Genomic DNA, 18472 nt, shown 5'->3' on the forward strand with positions numbered 1-18472 from the left:
ACATCCTGCCTGCTAAAACAAGTCTGCATATCTGAGAGAAAAGCAACAACATGAAAGCTTCAGGATTATTTCTTCTGATTTGGTCCAAGACTGTAGATGAACTCAAAGATGAGCTTCATGCTGTTCGGGTGGTGTCATACCTGGGTGGAGGAGAAGCCTCCGTAATAGTTCTGCTGCCCAGTCAGCCACCTGATAATACCAGAGGCACATCCCAGATCCTCAGCAGTCGGGGAGGCGCTGAGTTTGGCCAACAGCACATAAGAACTGATCTCCACTGACAGGGAGGCTGATGTTTCTGCTGCTGTCTGAGACCAGCAGAGGAAACCTCCTACAAACACAATAACAGTCACAGTGATGCTAATAAAGCCTGAATGATGTCCTGCTAAAGGACGACTCACCTTCCCTCACTGCAACTGTGTTTAAGTGCTGCAGAAGGTGAGCGCGGGTCTCCACGTCTCCTGCAGGTGAACACAGAGGCCAGCAGAGCTGTAGCTGCTGCTCAGCTCACTGAGAGACTCCTGAGACAAGCCAGGCTCTGGATCATCACAGGATCCTTTAAAAGATCACAACAAACAACTTTAATGGACAAACAGAAATATTTCTACTACATAACTTTGCACTTTTGCTGTAACAAAACAAATTTCCCACCTGTGGGACTAATAAAGTAAATAAATAAATAATAAATAAATCAGGAAATAAAGGTCATCTTATTTTATCTTTATCCACAAAGCTCTGAGTGTCACAGAGTGGGCCTGTGCTCAGGTCACTCTGCCCCATTGAATTCTACTTACACAGTTTTACAAGTGTGAGTAAAGTTATATATACAAGTTCGTGGCTGATAAGTTCTTGTAGTGACCCCTGACCCCGTGGTTCTTATTGGTTAATAGTAGCTTAGAGCATCTGCACCAATCATAAAGCACCAAGTTTGGAGCTCGTGGGTCTCTGCAAGTAAGTCCCTGTAATGTTGGCCAAGGCTGATATACTAGAAACATCATTACCAGCAGATGAAGCTGCCCTTAAAGCAGGATCTCACTTTAAACCTGACAAAAGAATTTGCTATTAGCATACTATGGTTATATGTCTCTCTCTGATATGATGTGATGATATGAAGTGCTATTAGTAAATCATCTTCATTCTGAATCAGAAGTTTAATGAATATGTTGAATGAGAATAATTGACATGATTTAAATGTGTAGATGTTGTGTGTGTAGACTCAGCTTTTGAGATTAGTGTGTGTGTGGCTGCAGGAATGTTGGAAGATAAGAAATGTGCCAGAACTCCATCCTGATAAAAGACAGGATATTAAGAGTTAACAATAGAGTCATAATTCATATGTGATTGTGCTGATAGTTAATCCTGCTTAACTGACTGAAACTGTTTAGAATACAATCAGGTAGAAGTTTAACCAAAGCAACGAATAAGAAAATCTGATAATAACTCTGTAGGCCCCACACTGAGAGTCTGTGTGGAAAGGATGGAGGAGCCACTAATCTAACATTAACATGGAAATCAAATCAATTATACTGAATATATTTGTTTCTGGGAAGAAAGTTTTCCTGTGTATTTGAATCAAAAAGACATTATGTGGATGTTGAGGTGAAAATGAGCTGATGGTGAATCTAATTGAAGATGAACTGCATGGGTTGATGCTTCATAAAGTGAAGTATATTCATATGCACCCAAATGTTCATAATGGAATTTTCTATGTTAAGAAGAAAAGAAGAAAATGAAATGAAGCGATTTTGAAGCTAAAAGTCAGACACAGAGACGATGAACGTTTATGGTTAGTTGCTCGAGTTCTTGCGATGAGCAGAGACGTCATCTGAAGACTCGTCCCGTGAGTCCACAGTTTGACAGAAATTCATAGAAATTCTATCAGGATAAGATAGAAGATCTTTATTGTCAGTGTTACCAGAACAATGAGTAGTTTGGCATCTCTCCATTGGCAGCTTGTATCTGTTTACATTCAGATTCTCAGGATAATAGAAGAAGATAAATAAAGATAAGAACAAGTTTCAGAGGTACCTACACAGGGAATGTGTGTAATGCACAATAAATGAAGTATCTAAACAAAAGGATCTGCACAAGTTCTATACAGAAACAGATCTATAGATATATCTGCAGGTACAGTGTAAAGAGGAGGATCAGTTCAGTATAAGGTACTCTGTGATTGGTGGGATTGCACATTGAGTAAGCGTAGGAATGCTGGTTGCTGCTGTAAAAGAATACAGTTCTATAAATAGAGGCAGGAATTCTACTGTAATGAATACTGGTTAGAAATAAATCTAGTGCAAGTGTCCATGAGTGTTAACAGCACAGTTAACCTTCAGTCAGGGTGGAGGTAGAAACTTCTACTGAGTCTGTTTGTCTTTGTTGGACCTGTAGAGTTTACCAGAGGGAAGGTGGGAAAGTGAGTGTCCAGGGTGGAGGGGTCCTTGATGATGATGCTTCCTGCTGAAGGCTGCCAGTATAGATGTCTCTGAGGGGGGTTAGTGAAGTGCCGATTGGCCGCTCTGCTGCCCTCACCACGCGCTGCAGTTTCCTCTTGTCCTCCACAGTGCAGCAGTTGAAGCAGAGGGTGCAGCACGAGGTCAGAAGGCTCTCGATGGTGGAGCAGTAGAAATTAATTAGCAGGCTTTGGGGCTTGACATTGCTTCCTGAGGAAGTGCAGCCTTTTTCCCTACCTGGTGGGAGATGTTTGTGGACCAGGTAAGGTCGGCCGAGATGTGGACTCCGAGGAACTTGAAGCTCTCCACCCTTTCTACCTCCTCCATCAATGTAGAGGGTGGAGTGCTCAGATGGCTTTGTTCTGCTGAAGTCGATTATCATGTCCTTGGTCTTGGCTGTGTTCAGATGCAGGTTGTTGTCGTCACACCATTGCTTCAGATGCTGAACCTCCTCTCTGTAGCTGAATCATCGTTGTTGTCCATCAGTCCTATGATGGTGGTGTCATCAGCACATTTATAATGGTGTTACTGGTGTGGACTGGAGAACAGTCATGGGTGAAAGTGAGTATAAGAGGGGACTGAGGACACATGTTCAGAGTAGAGATGGCACGATACCACTTTTTTATGTCCGATACCGATACCGATATCATAAATTTGGATATCTGCCGATACCGATATGAATCCAATATAGTGTGTTTTTTTAATCAATAAAACTGTTTTTTTAATATCTTGCTGCATTTTGTATAAGTTCATACTCAAGTTTAAATAAACAACAACACTAAAGCTATTCTGTTATACCTGTATGTAAAAAATACACTGCGCCCAAAATATTTCATAGTTCAGCAACACTGATCAATCTAATAAACTTAAACCTACTCCATCCTCCCTATTCTGGTATTTTAAAGAGTACTTAGCAGAAATATTAAGCAACCTAACTAATAGGGTTGCAAATTCCCAGCAAAAGAAAATAGGGAACCACCCCCCACCCTCCACCTCATGATGCTTAATCAATGTAATCAACTTTAATTTGATGCAGTGTGAAAAAAAAATGCACAGAAATAAATTATTTTTCAAGAATAATTAAATAGATTCAACATCTTTCTTCAACAGAATTGCAGACTGCACAGATGGTACCTTCCCAAAGGAAAAGTACTATAGCTTACTGGGGTATATTAGACTTAACAGTTACTATATACAGTAATGGACTTCTATACATTTTACATCAGATTAAAACTTTGGGTGTAAGATTCAGATAATTATTTATTAAAAGCTAGATATTTTAAATGAGAATAAGAAAGAAAAGTATGTCTTTGTGCCCCCTTTTCCCTGTTCATGCCCTATTGGCCCCCCTGGCTAAACTTTGCTAGATCCGCCCCTGCACAGTTACCAGCCGTCAGCTGCATAGAAAAGGATCCTGGTGTAGAAAGAAATATTAAATAAATTCTAACAACAGCTTATCAAGGTTAAACGTGCTGCTGTTGTTCAGCCGCTGGTTTCCTCTTTCTGGTGCAAAGTGGGCCAAAAACAAAGAAGAGAGACGGACTCACGACAAAAAAGCCGATCAGCTGATCGTTAAGCAGTTTCACGATTGAAGTAGCGGCAGGAGAGGGAGGGAGAGAGAGAGGCAGTCGCTATATTGGTTGTTAAGCTTAATGCGGGAATGCTTTACAAACATTCAGAGATGAACTTGCACACTTGCTTTACTTCTCTCTGGGATAACTTCCTCGGAGATTAAATGCTGGTTTGGTAGCAGGCTACAAATACACACAGCCCCTCTATCACATGATGCATACTGCTGCAACGTGCTACGGTTATGAGCCGAGTTACGCCGTGTCGCAAGTTTTGTGAGCTGCTTTTTTGATATTTAATGGATCGGATTACATTTTTTATTTCTCGCAGATATCCGATCCAGTAATTTAGGTCAGTATCGGACCGATACCGATACGTAATATCGGATCGGTCCATCTCTAGTTCAGAGTGAGGGTGGAGGAGGTGTGGCTCCCATTCTGACGTTCTGGGGTGTGTTGCTCAGGAAGTCCAGTATCCAGCTGCACAGTGAGCTGCTGGGTCCTAAGTTGCTGAGTTTATGAACCAGTTTGTGGGCTTGAACTGTGTTGAAGGTAAAGTCCACAAACAGCATTCTCACGTACGTGTTTCCTACTGTCCAGATGTGTGAGGGTTGTGTGAACAGCTGTAATTATGGCGTCCTCTGTCCACCTGTTTGCCTTCTACAGACTGTAGCAGTGAGAGGTTGAAGATGGTGGTGAAAACCTCTGCTAGTTGGTCTGCACATGCTTTAAGCACTCCACCGGCTGCACCGTCAGCACCAGCTGCTTTCCTCACATAGACTCTGTCAGTGTGGCTCTGACCTGATGCTGCTCCAGCTGGATGGGGGCGTCGTCCCTCTCTGTAACGCAGGATAGGTGTTGGTGTCACTGTTTTGTTGGTCAAAGCGGGCAAAGAACTGCTTCATGGTGTCAGGTGATGTGCGGGGAGTTTGTTTGTGTGCGATTGTCCTTGTAGCCAGTGAGTGTCTTGATCCCCTGCCACATGTTTCTGGAGTGGTTTGTGTTAAAGTGTTCCTCGATGCGCTGTTTGAATCTGCGTTTGGATTCTTTGATGCCTTTAGATCAGACGCCTCTTTGTAGGTTTGTTGGTCTCCTGATCTGAAGGTGCTGCTCTCAGTAGAGCTGCACCTCACTGTTGAGCCATGGCTTCTGCTTTGGGAACACTTTGTCTTTGTTGTTGTTACACTCTCAGTGCAGATGTATGAGAGTACAGCAGATGTGGCCCTCCAAGTCTGTTCCTTCTGTGAATACACTCCAGACCATATTGTCCAAACAGTCCTGCAGGGTTGTGGTGGATCCACAGTCTAGTGTAGACTGTGTTACTTCTGGGTCTTAGAGACAAGGTTTGGATTTCTGAGGATGTTTCTGGGGGATCTAGTTTTGGTTAAATTATAGTTCTGCATTCTTCATCATCATTTCACTTATTTCTTGGTGTTCACATCTCATTTATTTCCCTTTCCTTATACAACTGTTAGTTCATGCTGGTTTAAATGAGTCCTAAACTTCATTGTATGTGACATTAAACATCTTAAATGTAACTTTCTGTAGCAAAGAAAGCTGCAGGAGCCCAGGTTTCATCTTCACACACGTCAGGAGCAGCTGCTCCATCACAAACACCACAGAAGAACAACAACACTGGATCAGATTTAATGCAACCGGCTGTTTTTATCTGGATTTATTTGACAGGGACAGAGTTCATGTTCATGGACATCAGGATAAAAACAGAAGATGGAAACCTGCCAGATTTGAGCTGCTCATGTGTCGTCCCTGGGCAGGTCACATGACTCTATCCAACACACAAAGACACACAGACACACAAGAAAAGCCAGAGAAACAAAGACAAATCCAAACAATCCATCATACTGAGTTAATGTTAACCCCATTCTGCTTTGTTGGAGCCTTCAAAGTGTCACATGTGGACTGTTCCTTTATTACTACCACTGAAGGCCACGCCCCTCTGGTCATGTGATCATGTGGTTTGTAGGAACGCTCCTCTTCCTCAGAGGATCCAGCTGGGCTTCCTCTCCTCCACCTGTTACAGTGAGGGAACGTCCTCCATGATGGAGGAGCTGCTGGAAAGTCTCCTCCAGAGTGAGACCTCTGTCACAGTTCAGAGGATCTACGGAGGATCAGGTGGAGGATCTACCTCCTCCACCTGACACTCTGAGAGAACAGCAAACACAGCATGAGGTGTACAGACAGCAGCAGGTTTCAGAGGTGTAGAGAAAGCTGAAGCCGATCAGAGGACGGAGGCCATGTCCACACTGATACGTTTTCCTTCTAAAAGCTTCTTTTTCTCTCCGTTTTGGCCTCCACACTGAGACGGCGTTTTTGGTCAAGGAAAACTGAGCTTTTTGAAAACAATGATGCATTTTAGTCATATGATGCAGTCATGTGACCAATTAAACTAAGTGAGTGGACGGCATTATACAGCAGTTCTTTTGCTTGCTCTCAGTTTTGACAGCCCTGTTAAAGATTAATATCAGTTTCTACATGCTGCAGAGCTCCAGATAAAACTTTTCCTCCACATTTGGCAGCAAAGCTTCAAAGAGCCGGAAAGTAAATAAACAGCACATGGAAATGACTTTCTGTGTGAGGCTTCAGTGTTAGTGGAGCCGCTAAAAGTGGTGGATCTAAATCTGCACCTCAAAGTGCGTTCACATACAAGTAGAAGGGGAGTGAGTGTACCTGCTGTGGAGACTCAGGTCGTTTGGAGTGGAGGGCCCACTCCTGAAGACCTTCTATGACTCTGTGGTGGCCTCAGCCATCTTCTATGGTGTGGTCTGCTGGGGCAGCAGCATCTCTGCTGGGGACAGGAAGAGACTGAACAGGCTGATCCGAAGGGCCAGCTCTGTTCTAGGATGCCCTCTGGACCCAGTGGAGGTGGTGAGTGACAGGAGAATGGTGGCTAAGCTGTCATCACTGTTGGACAACATCTCCCACCCCATGCAGGAGACTCTGACAGCACTGAGCAGCTCCTTCAGTGGGAGACTGCGGCACCCACGGTGTGGGACGGAGAGATTTTGCAGGTCTTTCCTCCCCACTGCTGTCATACTCCACAACAAAGACTTTAACTGATCAAACACACACATCCACACATGTGCAATAAGACTGCTAGAAGTGCAATTCTTTTTTTTTTCTGACAAAGTTGTACTTTTGTATTTTCTTACTCAGTTGTATATAGCATTTGTATTCTATTGTATATAGTATTTTATTTTATTTTATTCTATTCCAGTGTCTTCTAATTTCTGCTACATAACTTTGCACTTTTGCTGTAACGAAACAAATTTCCCACCTGTGGGACTAATAAAGGTCATCTTATCTTATCTTATCTTATCTTATCTTATCTTATCTTATCAATCAACCTGACATAATGATCTCCAGCCTTGTGCTCGTCAACATTCTCACCTGAGTTAACAAGACGTTTACTGAAATGGTCTCAGCAGGTCCTTTAATGACAGCAATGAAATGCAGTGGAAAGGTTTTTTGGGGGATTAAGTTAATTTTCATGGCAAAGAAGGACTATGCAATTCATCTGATCACTTTTCATAACATTCTGGAGTGTATGCAACTTGCTATTATAAAAACCTAAGCAGCAATTTCCAATATTTATGTAATTCTCAAAACTTTTGGGCACGACTGTATACATTGAACATTGCTTTGAAATCATTAAGGAAAACACGTGCACAGACATCTTGAAACCAGTTCACTATAATAGCACGTTTGACAGTTTCTCCCCTCTGTGACCTCCCTATCTTTCTTTCAGGGGTCGACCACTGAGTGACATATCAAAATAAACAATCTCATGCAGTTCAAACTTCATCACTGTTAGTTGGCAGTACTTCCAAAATAATGGGGGAGTCGTCCTCCCAATCCTAAAGGCAGATAATCGGCAGCCCATGTCTTTGTGTCATGATGATCACTTTGGTTGCTGCTCTCACACTCTGAGGGTTTTGTGTTTACGTTGTACTCAATCAGTGGATTTGAGTTTGAGTTTTCTTCTTTTATTGTTTGAAACCTTTTTGTCCTTCCTTCATTGTTAGTTGGTCAGACTTTGGTCTTTGGATTTTTTTTGTTCAAACCTGAACTGAGCTGGAGCTGCTTCCTGTTGTTTTCTTGTCGCCTTATAAAATCCCGAATGTCGACTTCTTAAGAAAAATTAAAGGGAAGATCAACATCCCATCTGTTAAATCTAATTGTTGAATGTTGCCATTGTGTTTCTTAAATTTATAAAGTCTTAGTTCAAACTATAGGATCAAGACATTCCTTTGTCCCCCTCTCCAGCCTCTCAAGGTTCTACGGAGAGGGTTTTATCACAATCACATCCCTTGTGAAGGTTTGTTTGATGATTGGTAAGCTTCCTGCCCTTTTTATGGTTTCACTGTGTGTGAGTATAGTGAACCAATACAGGAATTGAGCCATGTATTGGGTGTGGGGGAGATTACCCCCTTTATGACCAAGGATGTTGTTAGAAACAGTTGTGATCAGGAGGTCACACAAACGCACCCCCATGCCACACACACACTCTAACATACACACACATACACACATTCTTGCACACATGCTTACATGTGCACACACACACACACACACAGTGCCTTGTCTTTGTTACCAAGGGTGGTTTTACGAGCGGAGGTGCTTGTGAAACAGTGAAAACTTGTAATTGTTTTTTCCAATAAAAGGCAGCGAGCGGAGTCGGGGTCATTTGTGGTAGGATTCGAAGTGCGTTCCTGAGACACCGACTGGGGCCATTCCTTGTGTTTTTCCTTCACGGGAATAAGCTGATTACTGATCAGTGTCAGATGGACCAGTGGTTTCATACAAATTGATTGAAAGTGTTTATCCCAGTAAAAATGCTTGATGAAATGTTACTGACTGATAACCAGTGGCATCAGTCTGGGAGTTTTCACTGTTTCTGGAGTCCAGATGTGAGCTGTGTGGACGACAGCTTTGTGCTTTCACAGTCAGGCTGACGTGTGTTTGTAGAACCACTGAAATCCTGGAAGGATTCAACATTACCAGGCTGTTTGTGTCCAGCTTCACTGTGTTCATGTTCATGTGAGTGTCACTGTGAAGTAGTTTAATAAACAGACATGGTTGTTTTCTCTCTCTGTCTGACTCACACCTGAACAAAGAGGCTCTGCAGCATCGTCCTGTCACAGCTGTCTTGCAGCTAAACCGCTCCTATCAGTTTGACTCCAAACAGAAATATTAACTTAACACATCGCAACTAACTTTACTGTCATATATTTTGAAAGGACGAAAGAAGAAACAGTAACACGTTGCTGTGTGTGACTTGAGAGACAGTTTTCTTTCAGTAAATAAAAAGAAATTGTTGTATGAAGAAATCAATCAAACATCAGCTGTTCACCAAACTGTTTGACTCCTGGACAGGCAGCAGCACAGGTGGAGGGGCTCAGCAGGAACAGTCGAGTTCATTTGACTGGACACTGGAACATTTCTTTGCTGTCTTCCTCCTTCATTTACATTCAATTTGTATTTGATTTCCCTGTGTGTGTCTCTGTGTTCAGATGTGACTGACTTCTTCTTTTTGACTGTCCTGTTGAATGTTCATCTCCACTACAGACCTGTTTGTCACACACGAAATCGTCTTTACTGATTTGACCTTTAGACCCTTAGAGAATTTTTTGCTGCTCACACATAAAAACAGGAAAGTTTGAACAACATTACAAGTTTTCAACCTTTGAATTACACAAAATTTTATAATTACTTTATTTAACTACAGTAATTTCATCAATGATTTATGGAAACAAGAAAGATTTGATCCTTTGCTGAACACAAACCTAATCAGTCCATTGATTTCATAGATGTTGATGTACAGATGTTGTAATAACACGTCTTTATATTGTTTTTATTCAAAGTTTCTTTCATACTGGTCAGACTGGTTTAGAGTAAAGTTCCCTTTTTAACATGAAACCTTGTTGTAGCTCCAGAGTGAACACACTGATCCCAGATCAGCTCTGACACTGTAACACTGTTTGCTTTATTTGCGGTATAAATCTTTATACTGCTAACATTCTCAGTGAGTTTCTGTTTCCAGTCTAGAGATCCAGTCACATTTCACCTGTGCAGTAAAGACTGAGAGCAGAGCTGAAACCAACCATCCAATCATTGAGCAGCATCAACACCTGAGCTTCATTCAAATGTGGTGACAGGGTGGGGTTGTTTGTTCAGCTGCAGGAACTTGACTGTTACAGCTGTGATCATTTAAATGTGAATTTCCTATTTCACAGGAACATGCTAGGACTGAGAATCTGTGTGATAAAGGAGAGTAGGCAGGGCAGTGGTGTGAAAACAGAGCAGCTCAAACTCTGTGGAACAGAAATAAAGCCTCACAGAGCGGTCTGTGTATTGTTGGTGTTTCTGTTAGTTATGATCAGATGAAACTTCATGAGGCTTTGAAGCTTCATTGAACCTCATTAGTTCACAGAGTTTCATTTCTTGAGGAGTCATTTTCACAGAAGCCTCCCTGCTGGTTCAAAACAGGCACAGTTAATACAGGTAGTAGTTTTCGTACAGGCCAAGGGTGCTGACACCCTGACCCCCATCTCCTTTTATGGTAGTGCCCGTTTGCCCTTTGTCTGCTCCTCACCGTCAGTAACTCTTGCTGCTGTCCTGGGGGTGGGGTTGATTGTCCTCCTGCCCTGTACCTCAGTTCTTTGTTCCCATAACAGGCCTTTTTTCTATTTTGTATTCTTACACTCATTAACCGCAATATTATAATGTTGCAAGCAATCACAAACTATATTCTCTTTAACACTGACCTATATCAAGGAATCTATTCTCAACAGGAGTCATTTTCACAGAAGCCTCCCTGCTGGTTCAAAACAGGCACAGTTAATACAGGTAGTAGTTTTCATACAGGCCTTCTTTAGATGTCAGTATCAGATTTTACAGACACTGGTGCAGCTTTTTGGGCCTCAGCTTTCTAATTCTCGTTTTCCTCCTGATATTTTGTCTCCATCTTCAGCTTAAACCTAAAAGAGAGGAAACAGTAGAATTTTAATTTCATTTTAAACATTTTTAACAAATTTTAAAAATGTAATAATGTCATACTTTGCCACCAAACACATCTTTCTTATTGCGAGAGCCTATGTTGGGTCGCCCCAAAAGGTTGATTCTGTTCATCTGGAAGTTTTCAGTGGGAGAAACGTTTCATCATCATCCAGGTGACTTCTTCAGTCTCAGCTGACTGCAGGTTTCTAACTTTATAAACAGGACATTTGCGCAATGACTGAAAATAGCACCACTGAAGAACAATGGCCTGGGAGGTCAGTTCCTTGATCATCAATATGCAAATTGTCATGACCATTGATCAAATGATCTCACTTCCTCCTTCACTCCTGCTTCCTTCCATCCACGGCATTTGACTCTGTGAACATTTTGATTTGACAGATCAGATGAAAAGTGAAACACATTAAAAGCTCTTTAATTCTGCTCATTTTGCTGTGAAACAAATGGTCAGGATATTGATAAATGTATTTTTATGGTTCTGGCCTTTAATGCTGATGTGATAATAATATGAATCAGCACCTCACTGAACAAACATGTCATCTACACATATATCAGCGATACATCAGAGTCGACTCGTACTGATCCAGATGAGTTTTTTTTTTTATCCTTTTCATTTTCTTTGGTCAGATACTGTGGGATAGCTAGTCAAAGGAGTTTGCGAAGAAAAGCGTCTGGACTTCTTTAAGTTGCTTGAAGACGTTTCACCTCTCATCTAAGAAGCTTCTTCAGTTCTAAGGTCAAATGGTGGAGAGTCCCAGATTTAAACCCAGTGGGAGTATCCCCCCAAAGAGGGACAAAGGACCCCCTGTCCCCCGTCTTCAAGCAACTTAAAGAAGTCCAGACCCTTTCTTCCCAAACTCCTTTGACTACGATGACCTGGATGACTGAGAACCTTCACAGACATGTGGGATAGCTAGTTACAAAGGTGTGCCAAGGTGTGGCGAATAAGTTAATGATTCTAAAACGTTTCCAGACTCTTGGAACTATGAATCATGTTCTAAATAAAATGTTTTGTCTTTGTTCATCAGACAGAGAAACATGTTACGTTGGACAGATGCTCCTGCTGTGTGAGGAAATGTGCTGCATGTATCAGTAACTGAACAACAAAATGTCACAGATGAACTGATTGTGCAGGTGTGTGCTGTGGAAATAGTCTTGTTTTCATTTCTATCAGAGATGTACTGTAAAAGAAACCAGAAGAAAAACACAGGACAGGTCACTGGTCTGTCACTTCCTAGTTATTACTGTCATGGTTGGCTGTGTGGCAGGCAGGCAGGAGTGGTGGACCCAAAATGCAGGACTCTTTGGAAATGAGACTTAAACTGAAAACGCAGCTTTATTGCTCGACAAAACTTCTACATGAAAAAAAAACTCACAAAAGCAAACAAAACTCTAAACTGAGGTGCTGGCGGACTGGAAATCATGAACACACAGCAAGTTGAGGGTACGACACAACAGGGAGCACAGGAAAACACAGGGCTATATACACAGGGGAGTAATCAGGGAATGGGCAACAGGAGGGAGACACAGCTGGGAGAAATTAGGCTAACGAGACAGGGGGGAGGTAAAACTGAACACACTGACATGAGACATGAACTTTCAAAGTAAAACAGGAAATCAGAAACAAGTCTCAAAAACGCAAACTTGACACCGAGAGAACGACAGAAAGAAATTGGCACATAAAACAGAGGCAGTGACCTAAACCAAAGGCCAGAACCCCAACTAATGTAAAATGCACTAAACCAAGAATACCCCTTAATACAAAATCAAACCAGCACAACTCCAAAAACCCAAACAAATCATATATTTAGAAAAACAAAACAGAAACAGAAAAAGCTGGCTCAAAATTGACCCAGAACTGTGACAATTACTGGAGTTGTGAAAAAAGAGATTAAAAGATATTTAAGGCAGGGAGGGGTAATTCACAAATTAACACTTCCATGTCAGAGAGCATTAACTTCTTTAAAAGAATATTTTTTGTCATTTATTGCTTTTACTTTGGCTGTAAAATCTGAATTCAAAATGTTTTCAACACTTATTCAAAGCAAAAATTCAATCAGAAAGAATCTAAACCTTCAGCAAAAGTAAAAAATAAAAAAAATCTTCTGATGGTTACTGGGTTGTGTTGTGTGAAATGGAAAATGCACTGATGCTTATATTCCCTCGAGATGAATAAAGTATTATCAATCAATCAATCAATCAATCAATCAATCAATCAATCAATCAATCTTACCTTGCTTCCTTGAAATCTCTTCAGGTAACAATAGCACACTGTTCCAAGGAAAAGCAGCTCCTGTGAGAGTTGTGCAGTCTCTTACATTACTGATGTGACCATAGCATTTATCAGCTGAAGAGCCAGTGGATTTACATCAGGCTGCATGCTTATTTGCATTATGGGTCAATATTTAGTAAGATTTATTTTTTTGGTTTACTTTGTTTGTTCTTTGTGCTACTTTGTCCATTCCAAAAAAGTTTCATGTGTGTTTGTTTTGTCCTGTTGAAACAGCCGGTTGTGTCATCTGCTCATTTAATCTTTCTCCAAAAGACATCTTGCTAGTCCATGAGGAGGAGTTAAGACTTTCAGTCAAGCTTCAAGATTTCGATTTTTTAGCAGTTGCTTCTTTCTTAGTCATGAGACTTTGTGATGGACACAAAGTACCTTTGCTTTATTAACAGCTGGAAAGTTAATGAAACACGTTTGATTTTGCTCCACAGAGTGAAATGAAACAGAAAACCACAACATGAAGATTAAAGAAATGAAACCAAAAGAGTAAGAAAGGTATGTTAGATTAGTCAGAATAGGTGTGACCCATTGTGTTGGTGTGGGTGTGCACTCTAGTAGGTGTATAAATATCTGCAGACACAGAGGCATTAGCACAATAACCACCGCTTATCTTCATCCACACTTTAAGGAATCATGGAGGTTTCAACATTAAAGAAAATGATAGATGATTTGTGTCTCCACGAAGACGTTCACGTAGGAAAAACAAGTCTCATCATTGATGGTAATGCTCTGTACTATTTTTTGTATTATACATCCGATCCAAAGCTGGACCAGTGCTGTGGAGGAGATTATCCCGGATTCAAACATAAGGTCTGTAACTTCTTTAAGACTCTGCAGGACTGTGAAGTCAATCCGTACGTCATCCTGGATGGAGGCTCACACACCGAGAAGCATGAAAAAAATGTGTCTCGTCTGAAATATAAACTGAAAAAAGCAAAGACAATAGCAGAGACTGAGCCTGATGGCACTTTACCAGAAGGATATAATGTGTTACCCCCTTTGGTCAAAGATGTCTTCATAGAAATCTTAAGAGAAAAAGGAATAGAGTTTAAAGTGTGTTTAGGAGAGGCAGACCCTGAGGTTGTTTCCGAGGCAAATCAGAAACAATGTGCTGTGCTGTCCATTGACAAAGATTTTTACATCTTTGATGTGCACAAAGGTTTCCTTAATCTCCACAATTTTGAGTGGAAAAAAGAAGAGGATGGAAAGATTCCTGCTAAGATCTACACACGTTCAAAGTTTTGTCAGCATTTTAAATTGGACCCTGCTCTCATGTCAGTCTTTGCTTCAATAGCAGGAAATGATTATTCAAGATTAGAAGACAATGGTGCTTTTGCAAAGGAATCATCTTCACCTGGTGAGTACAGCATTAAAAGACTGGATGGTATGCTCGGCTTTTTAAGTAAAGTGAACCTGGATGGCTTGGACGACTCACAGAAGAGAGAACGTGCTCTGAGTGAAGCTTTAAATCATGTTGGTAAAAAAGAGAACCAAACATTCAAACAAGCCATTAAAAAATATGTTAAACCAGAAAAAACAAGTTCTAAGTTGCCACCATGGGTGTGTGAAAAAGTTGAGCGTGGAGAACTCACCAGTTTCACCACAAGTGTTGTGGATCAGAAGACAATTCTGCTGACCCCACTTGTGGAGGACTTTTCACAGCGTAGTAGTTACAAAGCTGCTTACCGCATCAGACAGTACTTCTATGGACTGTTAACAGGAGGTGAGATGTGCACTGAATATGACAGGGATGGAGAAGAGATCAAAGACTACCGTGTCCCATCAATACTTCCCAGCAGTGATGAACAGAAACAACTGAAACTACAGCGTCTGCATAAGGTACTGAGGTTAATCATTGAATATGTGTTTAATTACTCTGACAGGTAGGCATGTTTCTGTGGTACATGTGAACATCTTGTCTGTGGTACCTCTCTGTGCAGGCTCCTGAGGGTTTGCGTCGCAGGGTGTTTGAACAAGCTCTGCAGGTTCAGACTTCAGACTTAGAAAACATCCCCGACCAGCTGAAGCTGCCAGTCTGTGTAACTGTTTTCTGGTTTAAGAAGCTACAACACTATTCAAAACCTGAAACTGTAAACTGCCTCCACGCTCTCCTGCTGTGGTTTGTGTGTGAGCCCGATGGTCCAGGTTAGTCTCACTCGGTAACATTTTGGATATCTACAATGAAATGCATAGCTACAGATCACTTTATTGGGAAAAAGCAGTCAGCTGATGGGGTGTAGTTAAAGTTCCTGTAATCAGAGTTCCTCTAAACAGATTTTGTTTGACAGCAGCAGAACTCATGCTTCCACATCAGCCTGAAATAGAAGAGAAACTGCTGCTGGTCTCTGGTTCTGTGGCACCGAAACTTTGTCTTATTTTGTCTGTAGAGGACGAGTTTGAGAAGAAGATGAAAGCTTTAAAGGATGAAGGTGTGAGTATCTGGCAGCCACGTGTGGCTCATGCTTTCAGCCAATGGCAGTGCTGCATGAGGCAGAGCCTCCACCTGAACCAGCTGCTGTGTTCCCCTCTATCAGAACCTCAGTGTGTCCGGTAAACACCACACTAATGATGTGCTCCATAGATGTTTAACACACTTCATCAACTTTAACTGTGATTTTGTGCTCTGTCAGACTTTACTGTGGACCCCTCCTTCATCGGCTGGCAGATGAAGACACAATTAAACAACTACAGAAAACACTGAGAGGAGAAAAGAAGGAATTATCTAAAAATTTAAAGACCATTCTTAATCCAACAACTGCAGAAGACTGAGGAAGAGGAGAACTCGGATGAAGATTCCAAAATCAATCTAGACAACACTACACACATTGTGGAAACAACTCTGGTTATTGTTGACTGCACTCAGAAATGTGCAGCTAGAGACTCCAGAAACCATGATCAAATGCATTCCAGGAGCAACAGCACCTGACATTGAGGCTAATCTGAAACTGTTGGCTAAATGTAGATTTGGAAAGATTGTAATTCACATTGGCAGTAATGATACCCAGTTACAGCAATTGGAGGTCACTAAAATTAGTGTTGCATGAGTTTTTAACTTTGCCAGAACAATGTCAGATACTAGCATTCTCTGGTCCCCTCCCCAATGAGACTATGCTGTTAAACCACTGTGTGTCTGAGTGGTGTTCATAAAACAGTGTGGAATTCTTAGATAACTTGCAAACCTTCAGGGAAAACCCTGGTCTTATTGAGGAAGATGGCATACATCCCACTTTGCATGGTGCAGCTCTCTTTTCTAGATGTCTGGATGAATTTATTCAGAATTAAAACCAGAAAACAGAGTTAGGGTCTTACACGCACCTCTGAACAGTTCCTCGTCCTGTCACCCACCCCCAAAACCCCGTCCTCACCGAGGCTGTGACTCCGTAACACCAAAAACCAAAACAGCTAAATGTGGTTTACTGAATTTATTATTTTTACAGTAGAAGTTAAGAACACAAAGAAATGCATTGACACAGTTTCAAGACATCGATGGCTTCCTTTCCTCCTCCCTCCTTTTGCTGAACTGAACCGAATCAAATTTAGCAGGATGAATCTGAAGAAAGCAGGAACATGGATTGCTGTCCGGTGTTTAATGAGCACCTGAGAGAGGAAAGAAGAATTTTTCAGGGAAATTAGATGGTATTTAATTTGGTTGTTGTGGTAACTGTTAAAACAACTTTATTAGTTAGTTTTATTTTTATTTTTTGGTCTTCAGTGTGACCATGTAGAGGTCCACAAATCTGGAATAATATTCAAAGCTCTTTAAAGATGCTAACATCTTTCTCTGTCTTCAAACGGACTCTAACACAACATTTGCACCTAACATATGTATGATTTTGAATGCTGTATAGCAAGGAAAACTTGTAATCGAGGTCCGATTATTTCTATGTGCCACTGTCTTCATATATAGTATTTTTTATGTTAGAATTTCTAGTATATCTTTAGGGTGTTTAGTGATTTAGGTTAGTACAATAATGTACGTTGGCTATGTATAATCTGATGATTGGGCCAAATGACTATTACAATCAAATAACTTCACAAATAAACTGAAACTGTTTCTCTGTGATTTGAATTTAGTGTTCAGCTTTTTGGACATCTTTTGGAGCACGTTTTAAAATGTTTTTGAATAAAGTTACACAGATCAGCAATCTCTAATCAGACAGTTTGTTCTTGTTCCTGTCACGGTGTGTGAAGTTTGTGAGAGAAAGACTTAAAATGCAGACATAGGCTGTGATGCAAGTGAGCTTTATTTCAATAGGTGAAAACAAAGAAAAGCAAGGGTGACAGAGACAGAACTAAGAAATAACCTGAACTGGGAAAACAAGTAAAGAAACCTTACACCATAACATGCAGAAGAAAAAACCTGAGATGATAACCAGAGGAACGCAGACAGACTGACGCCGAACACAAGAGAGCACACTGAATATACACAAAATGAGGAAACAGCACACAGGAGAAAGACACGGCTGAACACAATAAACATGACGAGACAGGTAGGAAGGACAAACACCGATGTCAGACACAGACTTTCAAAGTAAACTGTATTGGAAATTTCTTTAGGTTATGTATTAATCACATCACTTTAGTAATAGTAGTAACACTCTCTGTACTTAGTATAAAAGCTCACTCTTGACATCAGTTGTATGCATGTGGATCACAAGTGGGGCCCAAGTTTTATTGCACCTTCACAAGCACCTTCCTCTTGAGGGCTCTGGACATACTGTTGCAGATGAGATGACAGTTGGTCGGAACTGTTCCTAGATTGAAGAGTTAAGAATCTGCTAATAATTGATCTGCTGTGGAATGTCCTTTCTTTGGGAGGTATAAAAGGGTTCAGGGTAATGTCTTTCCCTCAGAAAACTGTTTGGTGTTTGACCTGACAATTTCTCCAGTGCTGTGTTTTGTTGTTTTTTTTATTTCCTTTATTATAATAAACCTCACTTCAAAGACACACTCACCTAGTGGTTGCAGTTTTATTTGAAATTTTCCATAACAATTTGGCTTCAACGAATAGGATTCCTCGGGTGAGTTTCGCTGCAGGCACACACTACAGAAGTTTGTATTTGAACAAGCCTGTATATTTTTGATGGCTTTATTGTTCTCTGTTCAAAGACAATAAATGTGGAAAATGTCTCATGTAG

The 18472-nt window shown here is 41.1% G+C and overlaps 1 protein-coding gene across 1 annotated transcript; it reads left to right on the forward strand.

The window, feature by feature from the left end:
* Positions 1-13949: 13949 nt before the first annotated feature.
* On the forward strand, positions 13950-17586 carry LOC120437970 (protein asteroid homolog 1-like). The gene is made up of 4 exons (XM_039608465.1): positions 13950-15173; positions 15275-15479; positions 15722-15884; positions 15965-17586. The coding sequence occupies exons 1-4, from the start codon at positions 13968-13970 to the stop codon at positions 16101-16103; spliced, it is 1713 nt and encodes a 570-aa protein (XP_039464399.1). The 5' UTR covers positions 13950-13967; the 3' UTR covers positions 16104-17586.
* The last annotated feature ends 886 nt before the right edge of the window (positions 17587-18472 follow it).

This window comes from Oreochromis aureus, linkage group 3 (assembly GCF_013358895.1).
Source record: "Oreochromis aureus strain Israel breed Guangdong linkage group 3, ZZ_aureus, whole genome shotgun sequence".
Lineage (NCBI taxonomy): Eukaryota > Metazoa > Chordata > Actinopteri > Cichliformes > Cichlidae > Oreochromis > Oreochromis aureus.